Source organism: Cavia porcellus, unplaced genomic scaffold (genome assembly GCF_034190915.1).
Source record: "Cavia porcellus strain 051 isolate PalLab524CR breed Dunkin Hartley unplaced genomic scaffold, mCavPor4.1 scaffold_3, whole genome shotgun sequence".
NCBI lineage: Eukaryota > Metazoa > Chordata > Mammalia > Rodentia > Caviidae > Cavia > Cavia porcellus.
This window is the reverse complement of record NW_026947486.1, coordinates 114,376,205-114,399,709: the sequence shown is the minus strand read 5'-3', so window position 1 is coordinate 114,399,709 and position 23,505 is coordinate 114,376,205. Positions and strand designations below refer to the sequence as shown.

Sequence of the window (23,505 nt, the reverse complement as noted above, 5' to 3'; positions counted from 1 at the left end):
TGATTCGTGGTGTACCCTGCACCCTATTTTTTTCTTTCCAAACCCCTCTCATCCCTTCAGCCACTCTTCCTCTCATCACGAAGCTTTGTTTTCATTTTATCCTTCTATCATTTTCTCCCCTTCCTTCCTTTCTCTCTTCCAGTCTCCCTAGACCCCCTTTCTTTTGAACTATTTATTCCTATTTCACTATACCTATTATACAGTTTGATTCTTGTTTACCCTTTCAGTTTCTCACACCAAAGAAACAAGGTGTTATTTACACGTGTGTCTGACTTATTTCACTGAAGAGTATGGTCTCAAGGTACATGCATCCACTTACCTAGGAATGTCTCAGGTTTATCCTTCTTTATGATGAGCAGTACTCCATTGAATTAAAAAACACATGGTTTTTACCCATTCAGTGGTTGATGGCCATTTGGATTGTTTCCAAGATTTATCTATTGCAAATTGTGATACTATAAATATAGATGTATATATACCACTGTGGCATAATGTTTTTAATTCTTTTGGGAAGACATGTAGCAGGAGGATTGTTGGGTCAAGAGGAACCTCTAATCCTAATTTTTTTTGGTTCTCCACACTGATTTCCACGGTGGTTGCACCAGTCTACTCTCCCACCAACAGTGAAGAAGGGTTCCCTTTTCCTCACAGCCCCAGCCAAATTTGTTATTAATTTCTCAATAATTGCCATTCTTTCTGGAGTGAGGTGGAATGTTGGTATTGTTTTAATTTTTATGTCTTGAATGACCAGTCAGAGCCCTTCTTTTGGATGACAGGGGACATCAGTTGTCATAGTCCGGTGTGTCATCTTTGCTAGTTAGGATAGCCATTTAAAAAAGTGAATATTGTGTGGTAAAAATGCTAGGGGTTTAGTGTGAAAAGTTAAAGGCACAAGGGACCAGAAAACTCTTGAGAGGAGATTCCCAAGAGAAGGCCTCAAAGACACCAGTCCTTGCTACTTTCTTCCTGCTTTTCAGAGATTTGATTTTGTTTGATGAGTCTAAGAACTTGCTTCAGGCCTTTCCTGAATAATAAAGGCCCTTGGGAAACACTGCTTTTTTGCCTAGTAGAAAAGCAGAAACACTAGGAAACTATAGATTAAAACTACCATTTTATAAAACCAAGCACAAATGCCTACCTGTTTACTTTGTGCTTGTTCACTTGTCCTCCAGAAGACAGAGTGAGTAATGAGCCTCTGGGGTGAGTAGCAGTGGGGACTGAGGTGGTGACAGTGTGCCACTGCTTTTGCCTTTTTCCTCGATGAATGGACCTTTCAGAGCCAGGACAAAGCAGAGAGTGCAGACAAGCCTCACAAATAACTGCTGACCCTCCGGGACCTACTAAGGACCTAGTAGTAATTGGGTTCTTCCTACTTTATATCTCAAAACAACAAAGATCCAGGCCCATGCAAGCTGATAACTTACTCCCGACATCTGATCTGGGGCAGATTGATGCCATATCACTGATGTTAAACAGTAATCTGTGAAATCAATTGTATAGAAGCAGTTAGCCAGATTGCCTCTGCTCTGGGCTGCTAATAGGCTCCCAAACTGGGCTTTGATGGAAGTAATCTCTAATGTTGAATGAATTTATGGCAATAATTACCCAGATGGAATGGTTCAAGTAGCTGACATGATTGTTAGTTAAGTGATATTTATAAGACAGAAAGAACTCAGTTATGATGCTTGGTAGAAACAGGGCAGGACTTCTCTAGCGAACGCTAATGGTATTTGAGAGAAGAGGGAAGGAGGAGACTTCCTGCTTGACTTGCAAGCCTTCCACACAGAGAAGGCGAGGAGAGGAAGTGCCGGTGAGTTGGAATTTACATATGCTTCCCTAGCTGGCTGTCTGGTCACAGAACTCCCCAGGGAGAGGCATCTCCCTGACAACCTATCTCTCCTTCGTTCCCCTAGCCTCTGTGGAGTTCATCGTGTAGCTGCTGGTCCTCAGGCTTTGGATTAACATTAGGTAATAACACCAAAGAGCACCAGCTGGGTCACCAGTCAACACCAAGGGGTTGTTTTAGCAGGAAAACTATTTAATCATCATCAGAACCGAATTTTGTTCCTGCCAGAAGCAGGTGAGTTGGTTAAAGTGATAGGTGTCACTTGACACTACGCATTTTTAACTCACGTTTTACTATTCTCAGCATGAAAAGTTCATTGTGGCTGATTTTGGTGGTCAGTCTGAGTTGGCATGAAGAAATGTTGCTACAAAGCTCATAGGGACCTCCAACCTGGCAGCCTGCATATCCTTTGTGCTTCTCCTATGAGACCCGTGGCCAGGGCCAGCTGTCAGGCCTGGCTGAGTTACTCCTCATAATTGCCTGGCTTTCCTCTGAGTCCAAATACCCCACAAAGTGTTCAGTGAGGGGTTCGTGAAAGTCGGAAAGATCAAGCAGAGCCAGGGCAAACTTACTCTCTGGCGCTGGGAGGCTTGTGGGGTGGTGCTGGTGAGATACAAGGGGGAAGCAAGCAGAGAGCCGAGGCCTCCTCCAGGCGCTGCTTCTTCTCCGGGATTTTCTCTGCAACTTCGGTTGGCTTTGACGAGGGAGAAAGGGGTGAGGGAGAAAGAGAAAAAAAAAAAAAAATCTCTTGAAATACATGACTCATTCAGACAAGCATGTTTCAGAATTTAAAACAATGATCAAGATAGTTTGCTGCTATATTAACTTCTAGATTAGGTAGGCAGTTAAATGTGCACCTTTGATCACGCAGAAAAGCAATCAGCCTTCTCTAGTCTAGTCCTACAGAGAGGCTGGCATTTGAGAGACTTGAACTGCGATGCAAACGTCTGATTAAAAATTGGGTGGCTCAGGAATCTCCTAACAAAAGTAAAGAGAATCTGTCCTTCTCCGTCACTTCCTTCATCAACCACACTCACGCAAGTATCTGATTTAGAAATAACCTTGTAACTCTAATGTGGTGCACCGCAGAGATGGGGAGGAGATGCAGAGGCCACCTAGGAGATCAACAACGCTCGGGGAGGTGAGCCAAGTGAGGGGACACCTTTCAATCCGTGCATGGGTTAGCCTGAAAGCTCCAGTTTCACCTCCGCTTCTACCACTGTCATCGCTGAGAGACAAAGCAGTGGAGGGGCAACGGTCCCACGACTACTGCTCCTTATTTTGGAACACTCGCTGGATATGTTTGCTGAATGACTCAGATATCATACCCTCTGATTTCTATGTCTAGATTAAAGTTGAGTAAACACGGAAATCAGTCTTGCAGTAGCCTTTTCAGTTGGTCACTACTGGCAATGGCTGGGCTGCTCTTCACTGAGGGATCTGAGCTATTTCTGCCATACTAAGTTTCTCCAGGAAGAAATCAAAGAAATAGAGAAAAGGATTAGGAAGTGGCTGTCTCCAGCCCCTGAGACAGCTGTTGGAAATAAGAGTACCAGAAGGTCACCATTTGATATTATTCTCAAAAAATCTGAATCTATAGATAAATTAGAATGAGTTTATTGGCCACAAGCTTGTCTCAGCAGACATATTTCAAATGGGAAGGGCCATTCTCTTTCTCTAATTTGGAGTCCTGGAATTCAGCCCCCACTGCCTGCAGGCAAGACGTTCCCAAGGCAAGCCTACCCCTTAAACCAGTGATCCCAGCTGACTGAGCAGAACACGCCTGCGGTGCTCCCACGGGACTCCTAAGATGACTGGGTGGTGAGTGTGTTAGTGTTTATCTAGAGAAATGAACAAGCCCAGAGGATGCACTGGGGAATCGTGGGCACACTTGGGGGCTGCAGAACAGTAAGTCCCTGATAGCAGGAGAAGTTTAAAGAGCTGACTCCAGTAGCTGACTGGTGGTGGTGCTCTGGGTGACTTTCTTCACATCTTTTCCTACACACAATAATCTCTCACGTGCCATGTTGGACACTCTTGCCACTAGCTGCCGAACCTTTGTCACTCTAATGCTTTGTCCACGATCATGTGTCAAATACTGTATTTCCTGTGGGAAGCAACACCAAAGTCTGCAAATCTATCACCACTGGCCTCCTTGACAATGAGACTCCAGATGAAGTGCGGTAACAGCCGGCCACTGCTCCTGACCACCTGGCAAGCCACGGTGAACAGCTTACCTTGTGCTTGCGCTTGCCCTTTGGGGCTGGTTTTTCCACAGCCGTGGCACCAGTCTGACGTCTGGGTTTGGAGGCAGTTTCCTTGTGGTCTGGCTTGGTGGGTGCTGCTTGGACTGAGTTGTGGCCAGGTACTCTAGAAAGTAAGTCAAGGTCAATCTTCACCCAGAGGTTTTTCAGATTCTCGTGATCTCGAAGAGGGGACAGAAGCTCTGTTTGCATGACAGAAATAGGTGAGAAAGATGTCTCGTCATTACTGCTGGATACGCTGTTATTGCTGCTGCTGCTGCTGCTGCTGTTGATTAAGGTGCTAAAGGTCCGGCTGGCACCACAGGTCTCCTTGGCTTTTGCAGGGTTGCCTCCAGGAGCCATGCAAGGAGGCAGCACTTTGATCTGTAAGGTCTCTTCCTGATCCGTGTTGGAGTCTGATGTAGACGAATCTGTTTCGATGAATTCCCGGGACTTTGGCACAATCTTCCCAGGCCCTCTGTACTTCTTCTTCTCAGCAGCCAAGGAGATGTTAGGCCTGGGTTCTTTCCGAGGGACTGGTTTGTGGGCAGTGGCTTTGTTGCGGCTTCTTGGTGGTTCAGGAGGCTCCACACTTTCTTTTTCTTTGGGAGTGCTGCTGGTAATATTTGGTTTAGGCCAGGTAAACTCCTCAATGCTGGTGTTCTTCTCAATTTTTTTGGAGTGTTTCTTCCCAATTGTCCTTTGAGAAGCTGTCTCAATAGTCGCTGTCAACTTATGCTTCAAAGCCTTGGTTTCTGGAGTTTTCTGGGTGGGCCGAGGACGGGCTTTCTCCCTAATGAGACTCAGGAGAGGCCTTTCTTTGGGTTCAGCCAATACCTGGCTGGGGTTTGATTTCACTTTGATCTGGACTTCCATTGGCTGGATAATTGGAGGAGGCAGAGAAATCGTCTCCATGGGTGTTTCATTTTGGCCACAAATAAATGACTTGTTCTGAGATGTCACCTTATTAAGCCACTTATCCAGCTGCCACTTGTTGGTTGAGGGTGGCTCAGGCTACAGATTGAGAAAAAGCAGCAAGAATGAATTTCAGATTTGTGATGAATTTAGAAGAATCTTCAATACAGTGCCCGCTTGCTGATAAAAGCTTTGGGTATCAAGTGAACATTCATACATAGCCAAACACACACACCCATGCACACATGCACTACCCACACTAATCAAATTTCCCAGATAGCCAGATACAAAGCAGCTGCAGTCCGCTTATTTAAACTAATTCCCACTCTTCCACTGACAATATTCTCTACTCTGGTTAGGAAGGAAAGAATTATTCACAGGGAGATGTTTCAGAAGTAGGCAGGGGTTCCTGGGAGGAAAACCTGTTCCCAAAATTCTTTGCTGAGAATCATCACCAGACCTCTCAGCAGGAGACAGCAGTAATGGTCTCTGATCCTGAAAAGAAATCTAAGCAGGCCTCAAGTGTAATTCAAAAGGAGAGGCTTTCCATCCGCCGAAGTGCCAGTGCCTCCTACGTGATGCTCTGATTCATGGCAAACAGAACAAGCCTTTTGTACTTTTACTGGAGGATGAAAGGATTTGACTTCCAAAAAAAAAAAAAAAAAAAAAAACCCATGGCACTTTCCTCAGTGTACAGGCAATAACCGATTTATGGGGACATGAATACGGACATTAGTGTCCACTGTTAAGCCACAGAAATGATGCTTACAATTCGGGTCCTGCATTCCCAACTCTGGATTCTGCCACTTGAACAAAAAGGGCTATCATTTTTATTAGAGAGACCTCTTCTTTTGAAAGCCATCAACTGAAGCTTATGGCACCAGCTGATAGAGGGTGTCAAAATTAAAAACATTTGAGTAAGCTGTGGTCCAACCTGCACAGGACAATGGCAGGTAAAGACCAAGGATGTACTGGCTGCCACTATCAGTGGCATAGCTTTAAGGTGAAGAACCTCAGCTCTGGTGACACACAGACCTGGAGTTTAGTCCTACTCCCTCACTGCTGTGCGTGTGAGGGAGCTTGAGAAAGTCGCTCTCAGAAACTGGCACCCCCACTGCAAAGCGCAGATCCTAACAGTGGTTTCATGACCCATAGGGCTGTGATGAAGATCAGCCAAGGACATGCAAGTGAAGAGTTCAGAAAAGCGCGTGGCATGCATGAGCCGTGGTTGCTATGATTTGCAGCCGCGCTAGGGCTGCTGCTGCCTACTTCTGTCACTCCCTCCTGGCTATGGAAAGACACCTGCATGGAGAGGTGGGGGAGGGGCATTTCTTGTTGTGCCACGTTTTGGCTCTGGGAGAGGATGAAAGGAATGAACAAAATAGTTTTTTTATTTTGAATTCCAAATGATTGTGTGTTTTTCAGGGCTGTAGCCAATGTCTTCATGAGTCATTAACAAGCACACTTGATTTAAATAGAAATAAAAGGAATGTGACCCTTCAGCTATCATTTTGCCTTTAAGGCAAGGCATCCTGCTTGCGTGTTCCTTGCCTAAGGCAACTCACCATCATCATAACTTTCATGGAGAGTAAGGGTGAATTTGCCCAGGCGAGAAGTGGTCTTGTTGAGTTTTGTTGTTTTTCTCAAACTAGAACCTGCTACTCCAGTCCTTCCTGTAGGAGCTCTACCCATGAGGAAGCTTGACACAGTCCCACAGCAAGTCACACAGTAAGAAATGGGGCTATGCTAGGGCCTATGCAAATATATGTTTAAGACAAAAACGTGCCCTGAAATGCTTGCATTCTGTGTGTGTAAATGGTTGGACCCTGGCTGCTTCGACCCACCTCTGGAGTGGCCACTCGAGGTGCCTCGTTGGACTCGCTGTCAGTGGTGCTGCTTTCTGTGTCAGAGTCCGATTCGGAGCTGCTCTCTGACTCACTGGAGCTGCCAGAACCTCCATTGCCTTGCACGGCAGGTGGGGGCTGGAGTGTGGCCAAGGGTGGGCTGGAAGAAAACAAAATGAAGCCGTTCATTTCATTCTTTAGCTTCAGACTAGATGGAAACAGCCCAGTGCAACACAAGGACCTATGATCTGTGAGCTCCAGGTAAGGTAGAGTGTACCATCTCCAGGAGGTACTGGCCAGGTGTAGGAGTTTGATTAGAACCAAGCCTATATGCAAGTGACTTCCTTGGCTTCCCAGCACAGTGAGGGTCCCTTTCAGGAAAGCCTTGCCACCCTCAGTCCATATGAAAACTTTAAGCCAAAGTTTTATGCCTTAGGAACATGAGATGCAGAAATGAGGCTTACATGCTAATTGTTTCATAGATCTATTTCCATTGTGATAATGTTTCATGTTTTGTTGCCATCTTGTGCCAAGCTTCACAGGTCTGTCCAGCGGCTCTGATCTTAGCTAAACCCAGTACTGTATAGTCCTATCCTCAGGTTTGGGTGAACCCAACCCTCATTTTAAATCAGGGGAAACTGAGGCCCAAGAAGGAGGAGAGACTTGCTTCTGTCTCACAGCTAGTTAGAGAACCAAGGTTAGTACTTAGCACAGTGCCTTCCCAGTGGCCCTGTGAAACACATTCACTGTGAAGGGCTAGCATTCAACCTCAAGCTGACAAGGGGTCCCCAATGCTCTCTTTCGGATGGAGGAGTCAGGAAATGAGAGGATGCACTTCTCTGTGTTCTCCATCATAATTTTTTAAAAGTCTTTGTAGAACTCTTACCAGGAGGTATGATCCTAAGGGACCAACCATCTCTAATGATTGATTTTAAATTTGTAAAGCTGACCAAGCAAAGCGTTTGGAAAGTGACACCATTTGCTACTTTGCCTTTATTGAGAATCAATACTCCTCTTTACCAATCGTTTGCTCTCTGTGCCCTGTAACAAATCAACCTCAGCTGCTTAATAGCATACTGGGGTATGTCAGCACCCTTTGTCCTTAGGCTCATTGTCTCTTTGGACTGAGTTCTGCTCTGCTTTCTCTCAGAAAGTGGGCCTCTGAACATGGGGGAGAGTTCTCCTTTCTGTCTCTTTGGCCCCGCCCACCTCTTCAGTTCAGTAGAGCCCATGGTAGCGGGTGTGCTGGGGACCGCCATGTCTTCCTTGTTAGGCCAGGTCTGACCCAGATTTCTGCCGGCCCTGCTTCTCACACACAGCAGCAGGTTGCCAGGCTCTGCTACCTCACAGTGTCCAAATGTGAGGCCGCAGGGTAGCCCAGAGAGCACAATCCTGGCTGTAGAATTCACCTGGTTCTGTGGTCTCAACTTAAAATCTGAGAAAGACAGACTCCACTGACCCCTCTGCCTAAGATCTAGAAAAAGGCACCTTTATTCCTCGTCTAAACCCAAAGGAACCCGTGCCCCTCTCCCATGGGCTCACTCAGCAGGGCCTCTTCTTCAGTGTTATGGTTCTCACCTAGCTGGGTTGGAACTGTACTCAGCTGCTGCTTGGGAGGGAATAAGATCCCTCAGAGGCCAGCATGGGTTCCTCATCAGTCACTATTCAGCACACAGCCCTTGTGCCCTCCATCCCTAAAGAATGGTCCTTTAATCTTCCACATAGGCATTTTCTTTCATAAAGCAAAAGCTCATTTTAAAATGCTATCTCCTGAGTAAATGCTCTCTGCAAGTACATTCTTCTGCCAAATACACCAAGAGCTTAGAGGAAGGCATGAGAAATAAGGGACCGTGTCTCCTGGGAACCTGTGTGTTTATTTCTCTAACCATAGAGGGAGGGCAGGAGACCTATGACTCAGGCCCTTCATTTCCCTGCATCCTTTTGCAGATCTCTCTTTAATGTCAGTAATGACTCCAGATTTATGTAAAGTTCCCTTTAAATTGAGTCAATTTTTTTTTTTATCTTTAGTTACAAAAGATTGATAGAACATATCTAAGTGAGACTAATCCAGAGATTAGGCTAACTTGGCTTCAATTTCCCTCAAGAAAAGTTTCAATTATAACGTGGAGGCTCTGCAGTACTGAGGATAGTGGGTGGTGGACTGAAGGATAAAATCTAATTTGGATCCAAACTTATGATTTTCAAGTGAAAGCCTATTTTCCAGTACTCTTCCACACCTATGCATTAATTTCTGGCTTCCTGTAAGAAGCTGGTCATGCTGATAATACCAAAGTAAAATAGACCCTGGATTTTCTTTAAAGTATATTTTGGTTAGAGTTCCCAGTTACTGGATTATTTTTCAGCAATTTCTGTAAGAAATAAAACAGTCCTTGGAATTACTCCCTCAAAACCAAATGCATCGATGTGATGTACATAAAGCCCATATGTTTTATTTACCAAAACAAACCTTATCCTCAGGTAAATCAAACTAAAAGCTTTATGGATTTAGCAGAAAATCTGTATGTGGGGTGTGTGAGTGTGGAGGATGTGTGTGTGTGTACAACTATCCTTCAACGAAAAGCCATCTGGTGACAGATGCATTTTGGTATTTTGATTTCTTCAAATCATAAAATTAATATAGTAAATATAACATATACATAAATCATGTATATACACAGTGCTCCCAGTATGATCTTTGGAAGCAGCACTTAAAAACTCATTTGTATCTCTACATTAGCATTCACACAGTGAGAGGAATAAACACTTTAAATAAATATCCTCACATTGGTTTAAGTTTGTTATCAAATGAATCTGTCTCAAATTTATCTTGTCTTCCAAAATAGAACTTTCTCAAATTTCACAATTGTCATTAAGAGAGTATGGATATGACTAAAAACAACGCATGAAAAAACTGACCAAAAGCAGATGTAGGTTTAGACGTGAAATAAAGACTATTTCCAACAGAAGAACAGCAACCTTGATGGGGACCTAATGAAATGAGCTTTGAAATTATTTCTCTCAAGAAGTTTGACGCTAAGTCTCTTGGGCTGTTCCCGGGTAGTCAATCAACAGTCAGTCAACATTGACTATGACCTGACCATTCTCAGGAGATGAGACGAGGAAGGATATGGAGAAGTACACGAGCCTTTTGTCCCCTCACACAAAGTCCTGGGGATGACAGGGATGGTGGCCGCCAGAGGACACTATGAAAACTCACACTGGGGTAAAAACTTTGAAAGAATTGCTTTCTTTGGGCATGGGTGCAGTTGACAGCAGGGACAGTCACCGTTTGTGGAATGGTATGACAGCTACTTAAACAGAAGCACAAATGCTACCCCTAGTGCCTTCTGAGCCACTTCTATTTGTGGGCTTGCTGGATGCTGGTCATACCCAGTGCACTGAGCAACAAGCTATACAAGAGTCAAGAACTCCCTTCCTGTGAGGCCACCTTGTGTATGGCTGGCACTGTCCCCAAGGGCAAATAACAAGTACAAAACTGAAGCACTTTCTTCACAAGACAGGCCACCATCACCATCAGGATAATTAGCACAGAGCCATAGTCTTCTGTAGACACTATTGTGGAACTTTCGAGCTGGCGAAAATCACACCATTTCACTTTGAGTTCTTCAATGAAAACCATTATCTGCTCAGCTGGTTAAATTCCTACTTCTGCCACATTTATTTTCATATGTCACTAATTTATTTTCTAAACGTACATTACAGTGACTGTGAGTGAAGCTAGCTCATGCTATCCTTGATTCTGCCTTGGAGATGAAGAATTAATGGGCAATTTACACATCCTTCATTCTACAGGACTATTAAAATGATGCAAGTGAAAGGGAAAGAAACTGCTCAAAAGGAAAGAACAAGTGGGATGGATGGGAAAGGAGAAAAGAAAGAAGGGAGAAGATTATATGTCACTATATATGTTCATACACAGTTCTATATGTAAGATAGGTAACTATACTACTTTCTTTGTTAGTTCATCAAAAAGAACAGTTTTTACTTGCATTGTTTGATTGATCATTTTTCATGCCCATATCTTGTAATATAAACAACTACTTTGAAGATAACAATACACAATATATTAACCAGTGTTAATCTATTATTTTGTTTTGAAATTCTGTATTATTGTTTTTGTTCTCTTTTGTGTTTTTAAAATTAAAAAAAACAAAGGTAATACATCATTCTAAAAACATTAACATTTAGTATATGAAATCATCTTCTCTGCACTCTGTAGATATCAGAAGTATACATTATAGCTTCACCTCTAATGTAATCAAAGTTCTCAAAGGACCCACATTTGTAATGGTTTCAACTAATCAACATTTTTAAAGATCAGATTTGCTACTGCACTCATCAGATTGAGCCATCTTTGCTGAGTGGAGGGAAACCCCATTCTTTTTGCACCTTGATTCATTAAGCCCTCATGGTCACAGGTCAGACTGAGACAAAGTAGCTGGCTTAAGAACTGAATGACCCTAGCAGAAGAATCCAAGGCTGGGGAAGAGAACCAAAGAGCAGGTCATGGAAGAGAAATGTAAGAAGGCTTTAAAATGTCTTCTTCAGAAAGGACTAGCCCCAAATTGGGCCTTGAGACTACCAGGGCACATGATGGGATAGTTCAAGTATAATCTGTAGATGTGACAGTCTCCATACCTACACCGGTCAAACTCCTTCAGCAACAGTGGGGTCACTGTGGTACACCCTAAGTACTGTGTTGACACAAGAAATATAAAGAGCATGGAGTCATTGTGAAGAATGACTTGGATGAACTATTTTAGAGTGCACAGGGGGCAGCATATCTAATGAAAATCTCCACACAGTCTCAAGTCTTGTCCATGGGAAAGGGAGTGGGCTTGTTTTGAGCACCTTCTAAGGTAAATATAAGAGCACAGAGTTCAAGCTCTAATAATCAGGAAGGTTTCACCTCAACAATAGCGGGAATCTTTGAAATCTACACCAGAAAATATACAAGGTCCTGTAGGCCAGGGAGCCCTGCACCTCAGCTGACAGGATAGCTAAATGCCCATAAAGATTATGGCAGAGAGATTCCTATTGTGTGTTTGAAGTGGGCTTTAATGACCTGTATGGTGTCTTCACCTCAAAGATCCCAATCCCTATGAAACTGAAGTGTGTAGGAGAGTCAAAGGGAGGCTGTTTAGGAAGTTAAGAGGATTTGGGAAGCCATTTGTGTGATTCAGTCTGCCCCTGAAGGGAAGCCTGGAAGTCCCTGCTCTCAACCACACTTTATCAGTCACAGGGATTGTGTGGAGACTTTAGAGAAAGAAAAGTTCATTTCTGTAGGGTTGACTTTTTGATGTCAGACTTTTTCACTAATGCAGATTAACAGCCTCTAGAAAGCCAAACATCTGCATCGGTGCTATTTGAGTCTAATTCTAATTTAAGTGTAAATTCCTGTCTCAGGAGATAAACACAGATGATGAATTGGCCATTCTGCTCAATCAAGCTGTGTGGGCATCAAAAAAGGAAAGGTTACGGAATGGGTAATGGCTTTGTAGTGGGAAACGGGCATGAGAAGAACCGACAGGCAAGTGCATGGGTATTGATCTGGCAACACACTCCGCGGGGCCCAGAACTTGCCAAAGACATGTAGCACGAGATGTTTCAAGGGAGAGTCCGGCATTAAACCCTTGCCTTTAGCAGAGACCAGTACAAATTTCAGCAACATGACCCTTTTCCTGTTTTATAGGGATCAAATGTCTGTCTACCAGACGATTTGGAATAGTTTTACATTTGAGTTCATAATTAAGTTGTAAAGAGATGGCCCTGGGGCAAAAGAATCAACATCCACAGATGATCTTACCTCTCTGTCTTCCTCAATCCATTTTCTTTCTGATTCTGGGTTCCAGAGTGGAAGCCATACATTTGCCTTGCTGTGCTGGGCCACTAGAGGCGGACATTCTGATCACCGAAGCCAGGGAGTGTGAAGAATCTGCTTCAGTCTGTGTCAGCATTTCTGTAAACCGGCATCTCTTCCACCCCAAACATCCATTTAGCCCATTTGCTCAATGAGAGTTTATCAAGAAATAGAGCAATAGGGAATGAAAGCAAAAGCATAATATTTAAAACAGATCAAAGCAGAGCGGCTTTGATAGAAAGGAGGGATGAGAGGAGAGTAAGGGACCAATGTCCACGGCAGTTTGCCCTCCTCCCTGGAGTGGTTTTTAAACACAGTTTAAAAGCAAAATAAATTACATCTCAATATATCATGAACAACTCAAAATCAAGTATGTTCCATGGGAATTGCTCTGATGGTATCGTTACTCAGTTGATCTGGGCCACACTCTGACACAACTCCAAGGAGATAATTTGTTTAACATGTGTTCTTGGTATATTTGAAATGGAGGCTGTTGAATTTACTTGCGAAGTAATGAGGAGACCCATGCCCATCCACTCATATCCATTTCCAGGGTACATGACGCTGCTGAGAGCCCTGAGTGACTGAAGAGATCTGTGGTTGCAGAAAAATGACTGACCCAAAGTGTCCACATGCTAATTCTTGGAACCTATGAACACGTTACTTTCTATAGCACAAGAGATTTTGCGAATACAAATAAAGGATCTCGAGGCAGGAAGCCTTAGTACCTGGGCCCAATGTAATCACAGGGGCCCTTGAAAGTAAAAGAGAGGCAAGGCAAGAGGCCAGAATAAGGGGATGTGAGATGAACTCAGTGAGCTTTGAAGGTGGAGGAAGAGGACAAAATTCCAAGGAATGTGATAGGCTTTAGCAGCTGAGAATTACTCTGCCTTCATTGCCAGTAAGAAAATAAGAGGGTTGGGTCCTACAACCACAAGGAATGGAATTCTGTCACTAACTCAAATGAGCAGGAAATTGTTTCAATCTTGGGGCCTTCAAAAAAGGAATGCTGCTGACATCCAAGTCTGATTTCTGACCGCCAAAGCTGTAAGATAGCAGATTTGTGGGGTTCGAAACCACTAAGTTTGAGGTAATTTGTTATGATAATGATAGAAGGTTAACACAAGAGCCACATAAATTAAATTTTGAGCACAACAGCTTATTCCGCAATATATGTTCTCTTGTTTATAAAATTCAGTTTTCTTTCACAGAAGATGAAAAAGATCACAGAAGTCTAAGCACACCCTGGGAGGGGAAGATTGTTGGCCAGCTGATGCCCCGGGAAGCAGAGCCCAGAGTGGGAAGATGCTGGTAGCTTAATATTACCTTGCAGAACACAAAAAGTGCCTGAGAAGCTGCAGACCAACCTTTGAGAACATTCGTGATAACTGGAAATAACTAGCTTCTCACATTTTTTTGATCACCAGAAGTCAGTGCCTACTTCTAATTTACCGGAGGCCTCTTCTATTTTAAGGTGATGATTACAAGTGTTTCTAGCAAAGGCTTCCTGTATTACACTGTACCCACAATCAACAGGGGCTTACTCTTTGCTTCCATGTCCCAGTCATACCTGGGTCCACGGGCTCTTCCCTTACCACCTGCACCCTTCTTCAGTCCATCTCATAAGTGTAAATGACTACATTTCTCTACAGGTTTCAAACACGTGGTACAAAAGACTGTGGAACTGGAAGTCAGAGGATCTCATCTGGTTTTGAATGTCCCCTTGGAAAATGTGCAGTTGTTTAAACCTATGCTAGCACCTCAGTTTCCTTATCTATAATGGGGAGAATGTATCACAGAGGTTTTTAAGTGGACAAGATGAGGTCATTCAGGCGAGAGAACTTTACTAACCAGTGCTTGCCAAACTTTACTATGGGTAGGAATCACCTAGAGATCTTATTACTGTGCAGATTCCAATTGAGTAGGCCCAGGGCAGCATTGGAGTTCTGCATTTCTAATAGGATCTCGGTCAAGCAGGTACTCTGGGGATCCCTGTGAGAGCAGCAAGGCTAAAGTCTACACGGGGAGTACTCAGAGCTAAGGTGCTGGGAGAAAAAGAAGCTGTAAATTAGGAATTTGAAACCGAAGACTGAAGCCAATTTTGATATCAACTGTGGATTTTATTTTCCCGTAATTATCCTGTCCTCCTTTGGCAACAGAGAAAAATTGACTGCCTTGTATCATTTTTCATCTGACTTGGTAAAATTTAAGCTTCTTTCTGCAGTTGTTCCTGAGGAGGTCCTACCCCTCTGATCAGATACCTTGTGATAAGCAGGGACTTCCATTTATACCTTTCCTGAGGTCACCTGTTTGTACTAGTAATTTGCCTGATGTGTGTTTCTTTTCTGCCCACTATGCCCTATGGCTTGTGTCATTCACAGTGGATTTCCACTGTCACTACCTGTAGCAGGTGCACCCATGAATACCTTTGAGACACAGAGCCTGGTTGACAATTGCAGTGCTATTTGGAGCCACTATTTCCTGAGGGTTCACTGTGTACAGAGAACTCGGTTGAGAAGCACTTTCCCTGCAGCTCCTCTTTGACTCTGCACAGCAATCTTGTGACTTAGATGCCATACCTGCTTCCATTCTGCAGGTGAAAACACTGAGACTTTGCAGCCAACAACAGTGAGTGGGGAGTATTTTTACGGGTACAATGGGACAAAGTTCAGTGTGTAATTTCAAAGAAAGAAATGAAAGGTATTTGGGTTCAGCTTCACCAAGGCGCTGGTGAGACGGCGCCATGGCAGGTGCCAATCACGCTGGCCAAGACCAGCTGATCAACCACTGAGTGTTGAGTGTCACAATTTACATGTGGGAGGCCATATTGATATTTATTTTCTCTAGAAATAATTTTACAGCCATACTGATGTTTCTGCCATCAGCCAGACTGATACAATCAGCCAAATAGACAGACTGGGGAAGACATAGACCATCTTTTGCCTGAATTGTGCATTTGTAAAGTTGGAAGCAAGTGAATGTGAACACTGAACCCATGAGCCCTGGCATCCACCAGAGCAAGGAATGAGTGATTGATTGGCAGCTGGTATTCATAAGGAACTTAAAAGGGCCAGTGGGCTGAGAGTCTGCACAAGCTTGGCAAAAACTTCCAATAAAAAATCACATCAGTCACAAATCCTAGGCAGAGTAGGGTGTACACTCTGACTGGGAGACTTAAATGCAACAATATCCCACTGCCTTTCCAGAACTAGTCTAGAGACGGGGCCCGAATGCTTGTCTGGAGGGCCCCTGTAGTTACTGGGGCTGCATTGCCTAGGAAAGTACCAAGTGTGCTGAGATAAGCCAAAGTACTCCTGGAGCTAGGCTCCGAGTGGCCGAGCAGCAGCCTCTCCATTTTTCTGCTTGATGTCTTCTTTCCTGATCTGTGCCGATCATGCTTGGATTTGCTGCTCCATTTTTGGAAGTGAGCATCCCTCTCTCTCTCTTTAGATCACATTTCTTCTGGGATGTTTCTTAATGTCAGTCTCCTTATCAGTACTGTCTGTTCTCCTTCATGTCTCATCTGCTGCCAGATGCATCGCAGACACTTGATTTAGAAGGTAAGCTTCTAAGGCCAGAGGCCGCATTAGCTACATACTCTGTAAAATGCTTGGTGTGCTTAAGACACCCTAGAGAAAAGCCATAAAGAAGTCTTCTCTATAGATCTTGGGAAGAACAGTCCCCAGAGGTGGCTTCTATCTGTGGGTATGCACTTAACCTTCCTTTCCCCCTGTGTCCTTATAGTCCCAACAGAATACTGCCATCACTGAATGAACAAAAGCAGAATACTGACTTTTTAAGCATAGGGCACTTGATACTTTTCTAGCAATTTCACACCATGACCTTGTCATTTGTGACAAGGGATTTGTTTAGCATCAGAACACTGAGAAATAGAAGGAGCAGCTATCCATGTGCTTTACCGATGAAGCTCTGGGGACTCCTAGCCAAGGTCATGTGCCTGGGATCTGAGCGCTATGGTGGGAGATCACCAGGCTACTATGGTTGCTGCCCATCCATCAAGTCTGGCTTGAGAATAAGAAAACAAGCAGGAATTTACTGTGAAATTCATATTTTAATCCTATAAAAAGGGATCAGGGACTCAGTTCTGAATCTTTTCTCCAACTAGCCTACTTAGATAATTTGTAAGAGCTTTTCATTTGGTCACCTTCGTCAGTCATGAACACAATGTCTAAGATAAACTCAGTTTCCTTACTGAATGTGCCTTCATAGTCACATCCACAATATATTATAAATATAAGCATTAGAATCTAAATGAATGCAAACCCGCAACTTGGCAAAATCGCTGTGTTTAACCTTAAGAAGTGGAAGACAAGGTGACGCAAACGATCACCAAGAGAAGTAGACGCTGCACGGAGAACCTTCAGAGTGGTACCCAGAGCAGGCCACAGGTTTCTCATTGAAGAAAGGGTTGTCAAAAGGCATGCCAGCAATTGCTGGTTGCACTTTCTCACCACTAGAAACTTATTTTAGGTTCGGCAATTACACTTAGAAAACCTTCCATCTGCAAAGACTGCAGCTTAACACTGACAACCATCTAGTTGCTCACTGCCTGTTGCAAACTAGATCATCTCTCTTCGCTCTCCTTGATACTTCCTATTGGACTACACACTCTGGCTTCCTTGGCACCTGGCCTCTGGGATGATGCGTTGCATCATGAGATTTCTTGATTTAGGAATCTGCAGTGGCTCCCTGAAAGACAGATGCACTTTGCCAGATTTTCGGAGTCTGTGTCTATGAGCACCCTACTTGCCTTCAGACTGATTTCCTTCCTTTATCAGTACACCTTCCGTCTGTGTCTCTTCTCTGCTCCCATACTGCCTCTGTGTCTTTGTTTCAGGAGTTGGCTCTGCCTACACTGTCACTTTCCCAACTCTTCTGCTTGGTTACATCTTTATTTTTCAAGTGCAGATTCTAACAACATGAGGTCTCTTCTCCAATGACCGATTCTCACCAGTATCTCCCTGTTCTGGTATCTGTTTGCTAACTGCATCACGGTTGATTACCCGGTTATTTCCAATTATTTTATTTAATTGTGCTAACTTGCACAGTGAAATTGTACTTTCCTTGATGGCAGGGACCAGATTGCAAAGTCCGGTTGTGTATCCCGTAGCCATTGGCATAATAAATTATATACAATTTTCTTGTTATTCGAAATCCTCCAGATGGCCTTATAACGTATGGAATGTGTAACACAGGATGGAGTTACCTGGTAAAGAACAGTATTTGACTATGAAATGTCTAAACATTGCTGATTATTAAAGTCCATACTATGCCCAGTCTACCAAATGTGGGAAAACTCTGGGGCATATGTTATTTCAATTGATGAAAATAATCAGGCAAACAGGTTGCTTAATGATGGGTCTGTAACCTGTCAAATGGCTTTAGGAATTCTGGCCACCACAGTGGCCAACTCCTTCTGCTTCAGTTCCTTAGACAAAATGCAGCTTATTTGGATGGATTTTCTTTGTAAAATTGGTATTTAGAACAACGACTGTTGATGCATTGCACAGTGTTTACACATGCATAAACACGAGAAATAAATGGCAATGGCATGTCTCTTACTAACCTGGGTGCTGCGTCTGAACAGACCTTCCTACTTTTAATTCAAACAACAGTTCCTTTAGTCCAATTGTGTCAGACATTAGCTACTCTCATTGTATTTTGGTACATGAACCAGCTCCCTCTAGGCCTCACCTGATATTAACTCCCACTCTAGTTGATAATTTTTCCAGTGGCATATTAATTTACTCATGGGAGAAAAAACTATTCAATCAATTTAGGATTAAATATGAACTTCAAGGACTTTTACAAAAGACAGAACTCAGTCTCCCAACCTACATGCATTGCTAATTGTGATGCACTCACATTAAGAACGAGAAGGTGTTTCCTTCTCCTAACAAATGAGCCTGAAAATCTTTCCCAGTGTTTACTGTAAATCACAAAGACCATTAATAGACAGGGAAACCCAACAGTTTCTACAAGAGTTCACTCCTTTCCTTTGCCTAAGACTATCAATGCCATATTTAAAGCTGACATTTTAAATCTTTGATACAGAAGCCCTCTAATTCAAAAGCCTGGCTATTTTAAACAGAATTTCTTACACCTGTTATTTTGAATGACAGCAAAAGAAATACTGGAGATGTAGTCCCTCAACAGCAACTGCCTGAAAATTTTACTTTCCAGCTATGAATCTCCCTTCTCACCAATGCTAAATTCAAGGAGGTCCAGTGCAAATGGCAGAAGACTGGACCATGCTTTCCCCACTCTTGAGGAGTTCCTTTGATCTTGCACCCACTTGCCACCTTTGACATCAAGAGGAAAAGTCTGTTCAAAGCCAACAATAACAAGATAGCTATGTACAGGCAGCCTTATTCAACATTATCTCTTGTATGTGGAACTGCAGGGCTAACAAGTGAACCTAGATCAACCTCAATCAATAGCAAGAGGAATGATGATTCTGTGTTACAAGTGAACACAGAGCCAATTAAAAGCTGACCTAGAAAGAAATGGAAATAAACATAGGCATTTCACCAGAGTACTAAGACCTCATGATGAATACCCAACTAATAGTAATAAGGACAAAGTGTTTGGCTTTGTTATTAAGAGGAATTTGTCATGCAGAAGAATTTGACATTTTAGCAATTCCAAGGAAGGAAAAAATGTAGAATAAAAAGATTAAAATTAGGCAATTAAAATATCTTCTGTACTTAAGCAAACTATACTTGTGTTCGACTCCATCAGAAAAAAGAAGGGAATCTTCATTTTCTGTGTGTAATATCACATTGTCTTTTAGGAAGTTAACAAATCACAATAACGTAGAGTCCTCACCAACTAAGTCAAAACAAATGCACATTTTAGGGAGGATAGACAAGGCTTCCATAACTTGAGAGAGTGTGGTTTAAGTGTCCTAAACATGAAAGGCATACTCCCTTGCAAACATGCGAGACATGTACTTTTAGGGGAAACTGAGTATATTTCTACCTAAGAATATCATTATCAAACATCCCAGTGCTACTTTTGTGAGTCATATACTACTTAGCTATATATGGATAAAATGTGTATATACAATCCTGGCATTGGGAATTTAGGCAAAAAGAAATTGGTAGAGGGATGTTTTCCAAAATACCAATGTTTGGGGGCTGGAGATTTAGCTCAATGGCATAAGCGACTGCCTTGTAAGCACAAGGTCATGAGTTATATCTGTGGTACCAAGAAAAAAAAAACACAAAAATGTTCACCATGCACTTGGGAGGCTGAGTCAGGAGGATCTTGTGAGTTAAGGCCAGCCTGGGCTACAAAGTAAGCTCAAGGCCAGCCTGAACCGCATAGTGACACCCCGTCTCAAAAAGACAAAAAGAAAAAAGAGAAAAAAGAAAAACCCAAATGTTCATTTTGGCTATAATCATATTTCAGTATATACTTCAGACAAGTATGCCTAAATTCAAGGTGATAGAATGAGAGAAAATGTGTACTTGGGCATGTGTATGTGTGCCTGTGCTAGTGAATGTATGTAAGTATATATGTATATGTTGTGTACATGCATGTATGCATGTTTCCATCTGATTATGAGTATGTACATGTCTAGTAACTAAAATTTAACATGTTTAATATGAAGAGAAGAAAAATAATTTAAGCACTAAATAAGATGGCTGGCTAATAAGTAAGAGTACTATTGGAAGAAGGCCTTCCCCTTTCAATGAGGGTTATAGTTCTAAATTTCAAAATAGCGTTGGTATTCGCTGGCCAAATGTTGACTGCTATACCACAAATGGGACAATTAGCCATTTAATAAAAATCATTGCCGCTGGTCAATGCTTATGTTAACTTCCATATGTGGTCTTGCCATGTGTTACTAGCATGTACATAGGAAATGCATATAGGTGATTCAAATTTACCAGTCTTTCAAACTGCATCCACAAAGGCTAGTTTCAAAGTAAGAATATATAAAGGTCAAAAATCTGGAAAGAATTGAAATGGTGATTATTTTTCTACTTGTTGGACATAACTCACTGAATATCTAAATGAAATGTCCATATTTTAAATTAGTCATGGAGCTTCTGTTGAGTTGGTAGAACAAGAAAAATATTTATGAAGAATTAACTTAGCCTTCTGGAAGTATAGATAATCTAGAATGGATCGAGTATAGGTAATCTCTAATCTTTACAATACAATTTTATATTGTTAAGAAAAATAACAAAGCCCCAAACTCCTTTGCCTTTCCTTTTTCTTCTTTCCCTTCTCTTTCTACTATCTTTCTAGTAAAAGTCTCACTGTTCAATATAATAATGTACATTTTAATGGTCCTGTATTTCTGAGTTATGCTATGAAATGATTGGGGGAATTCCATGTTTAGAGTAGTTTCCCTCCTTATGAATTATTGGCATCATTATAAAGGGGACAAAATTTTTCCTCTAAATGTCTTTCATGCATCTAATAGGATAATTCTATGCAAAGGAATAAGAAGAGCCAACTATTTAAAAGGTTTTAATATCTGTATTTGAGATAGATGTTAGTTAACTTCATTCAGGAATGAATAGCAGGAAAGAACCTAAACTCCTATAATTTGCATATTATTTATGTTATTACAGAAGGGCAAGAAAGGGCATGGCATCAACAGAAACATAAAGAGATTTTAATCAGTGTTTCCCTTGCTGTGCTCTTTCTTTAGAGATTGCATCTTTGGGAGGCTGGACCTGTGTTAATTGTGTTTTCAAATTGTACATAGCTCTCCAAGAGGAGATCAAAGCAACTTTTGCTCTGTGATTTTATTTTCCTTTAATATGATGCTTTATACACTGTGGTTTATTCATTTATTGGTCTGATGATTTTTATGAGTTGTGATTCAACATAGTTTCTTTTCTACTATCGCATTTTATAAAGATATGGGGACTGTAATATAAGCCTGATACAACTATGGTTATGTGCCCTGCAAGACAATACTGTAAATATAAGGAGTGTCTGAAAAGCTGCTTAGTAAAATGACCTTAATATACATGGCAGTGTGAAAATGTAAGAGGAATCTATAATGACAACGAAGATTAGCCATTTGCTCCCTAACCTTATTTACAGAAGCAATCAGAGGTATTCAGGTCGAGTTAATGACCCTGTCTCCAATTAATTCAATTGTCTACAAACAACACTGGTGCAGTGGCTGTCTCAAAGTCTGCCACACAGTCTCAGAGGGAATACATAAGACTCCATTAAAAGTGACAATAATAATACATTTATTACTGAAACACTATTGTATTATAAATAAATTCCTCATGTTAAATTATGCTCCACGCTTTAGCAGAAATTCAATTACCGAAATAATAAAAAGACGGTGTATTTGCCAAGTGCTTGGACTATAATTTGGCTGCTTAGTTACCAGTGGTTGGCTGTTTTGCAATTTTTTTCTTCATAGACTATTTTCTTTTGAATAAATGCCAGACTTTTTCATACAAATTTTATGAACAAGTTGCAAAATGAAATTTTGAGCTTTTGAATCCAATTATGAAAGACATAACTAAATCTATTATTGAAAAAAATTCTAGTAAGCCCTTTCTGCCGTTGTTCAGCACTGGCTGGTAATTGAGGTAAGCACAGGTGCTGCTCATTATGAACCATTGTGCACCATCTGAATTCTGGGAACTGTGGGATTCAGATGGTTTAAGCTCTGTTTGTGTGAATAACAAACAGGCCTGATTCTGCACTTGTTTGTACAAGCTTGTACACAGCTCATTTGGGACTTTGAAGACACCTGCTTACCCTTTTGAAGCCAAAACAGTATCATTTATGTTCTGGCTATCCTTTCGATGACAATTTTGCAAAAGCAACATATTTTGTGCTCTCCCTCACTCCCATCATCTCTTCCACCATGCAGTAATTCCAGCATATCCTTGTCTTCAGTGATAGGAAAATTAGATGGATAAAGCTGCTGCAATTATCCAATGACAAGAGACAACACAAAGCTGTAAGACAGAGGCAAGGGGGAAACACAAACTATCTCCTCCCATGGAAGATGCCCCTGATAAACCAACAGTCTAAGGTGAAATGAAGGAGTGTGTGTGTGTGTGTGTGTGTGTGTGTGTGTGTGTGTGTGTGTGTTTAGGACTAGGAGCTTTTGTTTCACCTTTTTTAACCTAGGTTTTCACATTTGTCTTTCTGATATCTCATCATTTCGAGGTGAGTCCTTGGGAAACAGAACACTTTATATCACACAGACTTGTTTCCTGCTTCAGAATGCCAAAGAAAAACTACTCACAGCCACAGGCGCTCCTCCCCTCCCATGGGGCTCTAGCCCTAGCCAGCAGCCGTCAATCCAGGTGGCTTGCTGGAGTAGGATGGAGCCTGCACTGTGGTCCTGAACTTCTGGGTAATGTCACATTTAACCCAAATATTTCAGCCCTGCAGTTGGTTCTCAGTGCTCTTATTGACTTTACTTATTCAACAACTTTTTGTTTTGTCTGATATTACCGGAGGTCTTCTCTACTGTACAGAAAACACTTCATAAACATGTAACGAAGAAGCAGTAGTTCTGTTGCAGAGCGAGAAAAAACAATCTACACTACCCTTATCCCAGCACCAGCTCTGGGAGCTGACCCTCTCCCAGTGGCTAACATAGAAAAGGACATTGTAAATTCCTACATTTGCGACTCCTTATGGCAGGAGCATGACTTCCTATGAATTCAGGAAGGAAACTGAAATTGTGAAGAGGGAAAAAAGGAAGAGAAGAAATTATACATGCGATGTTGAGGGTTTTAAAAATCTACTAAA

The 23,505-nt window shown here is 42.2% G+C and overlaps 1 protein-coding gene across 6 annotated transcripts in view; it reads right to left on the bottom strand.

Moving 5' to 3' along the window:
* Aff2 (ALF transcription elongation factor 2) overlaps positions 1-23,505 on the bottom strand; it is a 468,295-nt gene that overhangs the window by 34,867 nt on the left and 409,923 nt on the right. For all 6 annotated transcript variants that reach the window (XM_063246498.1, XM_063246500.1, XM_063246499.1 and 3 more), the window contains 3 exons: positions 6,849-7,008; positions 4,084-5,103; positions 2,419-2,540 (listed from right to left, as the gene is read on the bottom strand). In XM_063246498.1, coding sequence (XP_063102568.1) covers positions 2,419-2,540; positions 4,084-5,103; positions 6,849-7,008 — 1,302 coding nt within the window. The remainder of the gene's footprint in view (positions 1-2,418; positions 2,541-4,083; positions 5,104-6,848; positions 7,009-23,505) is intronic.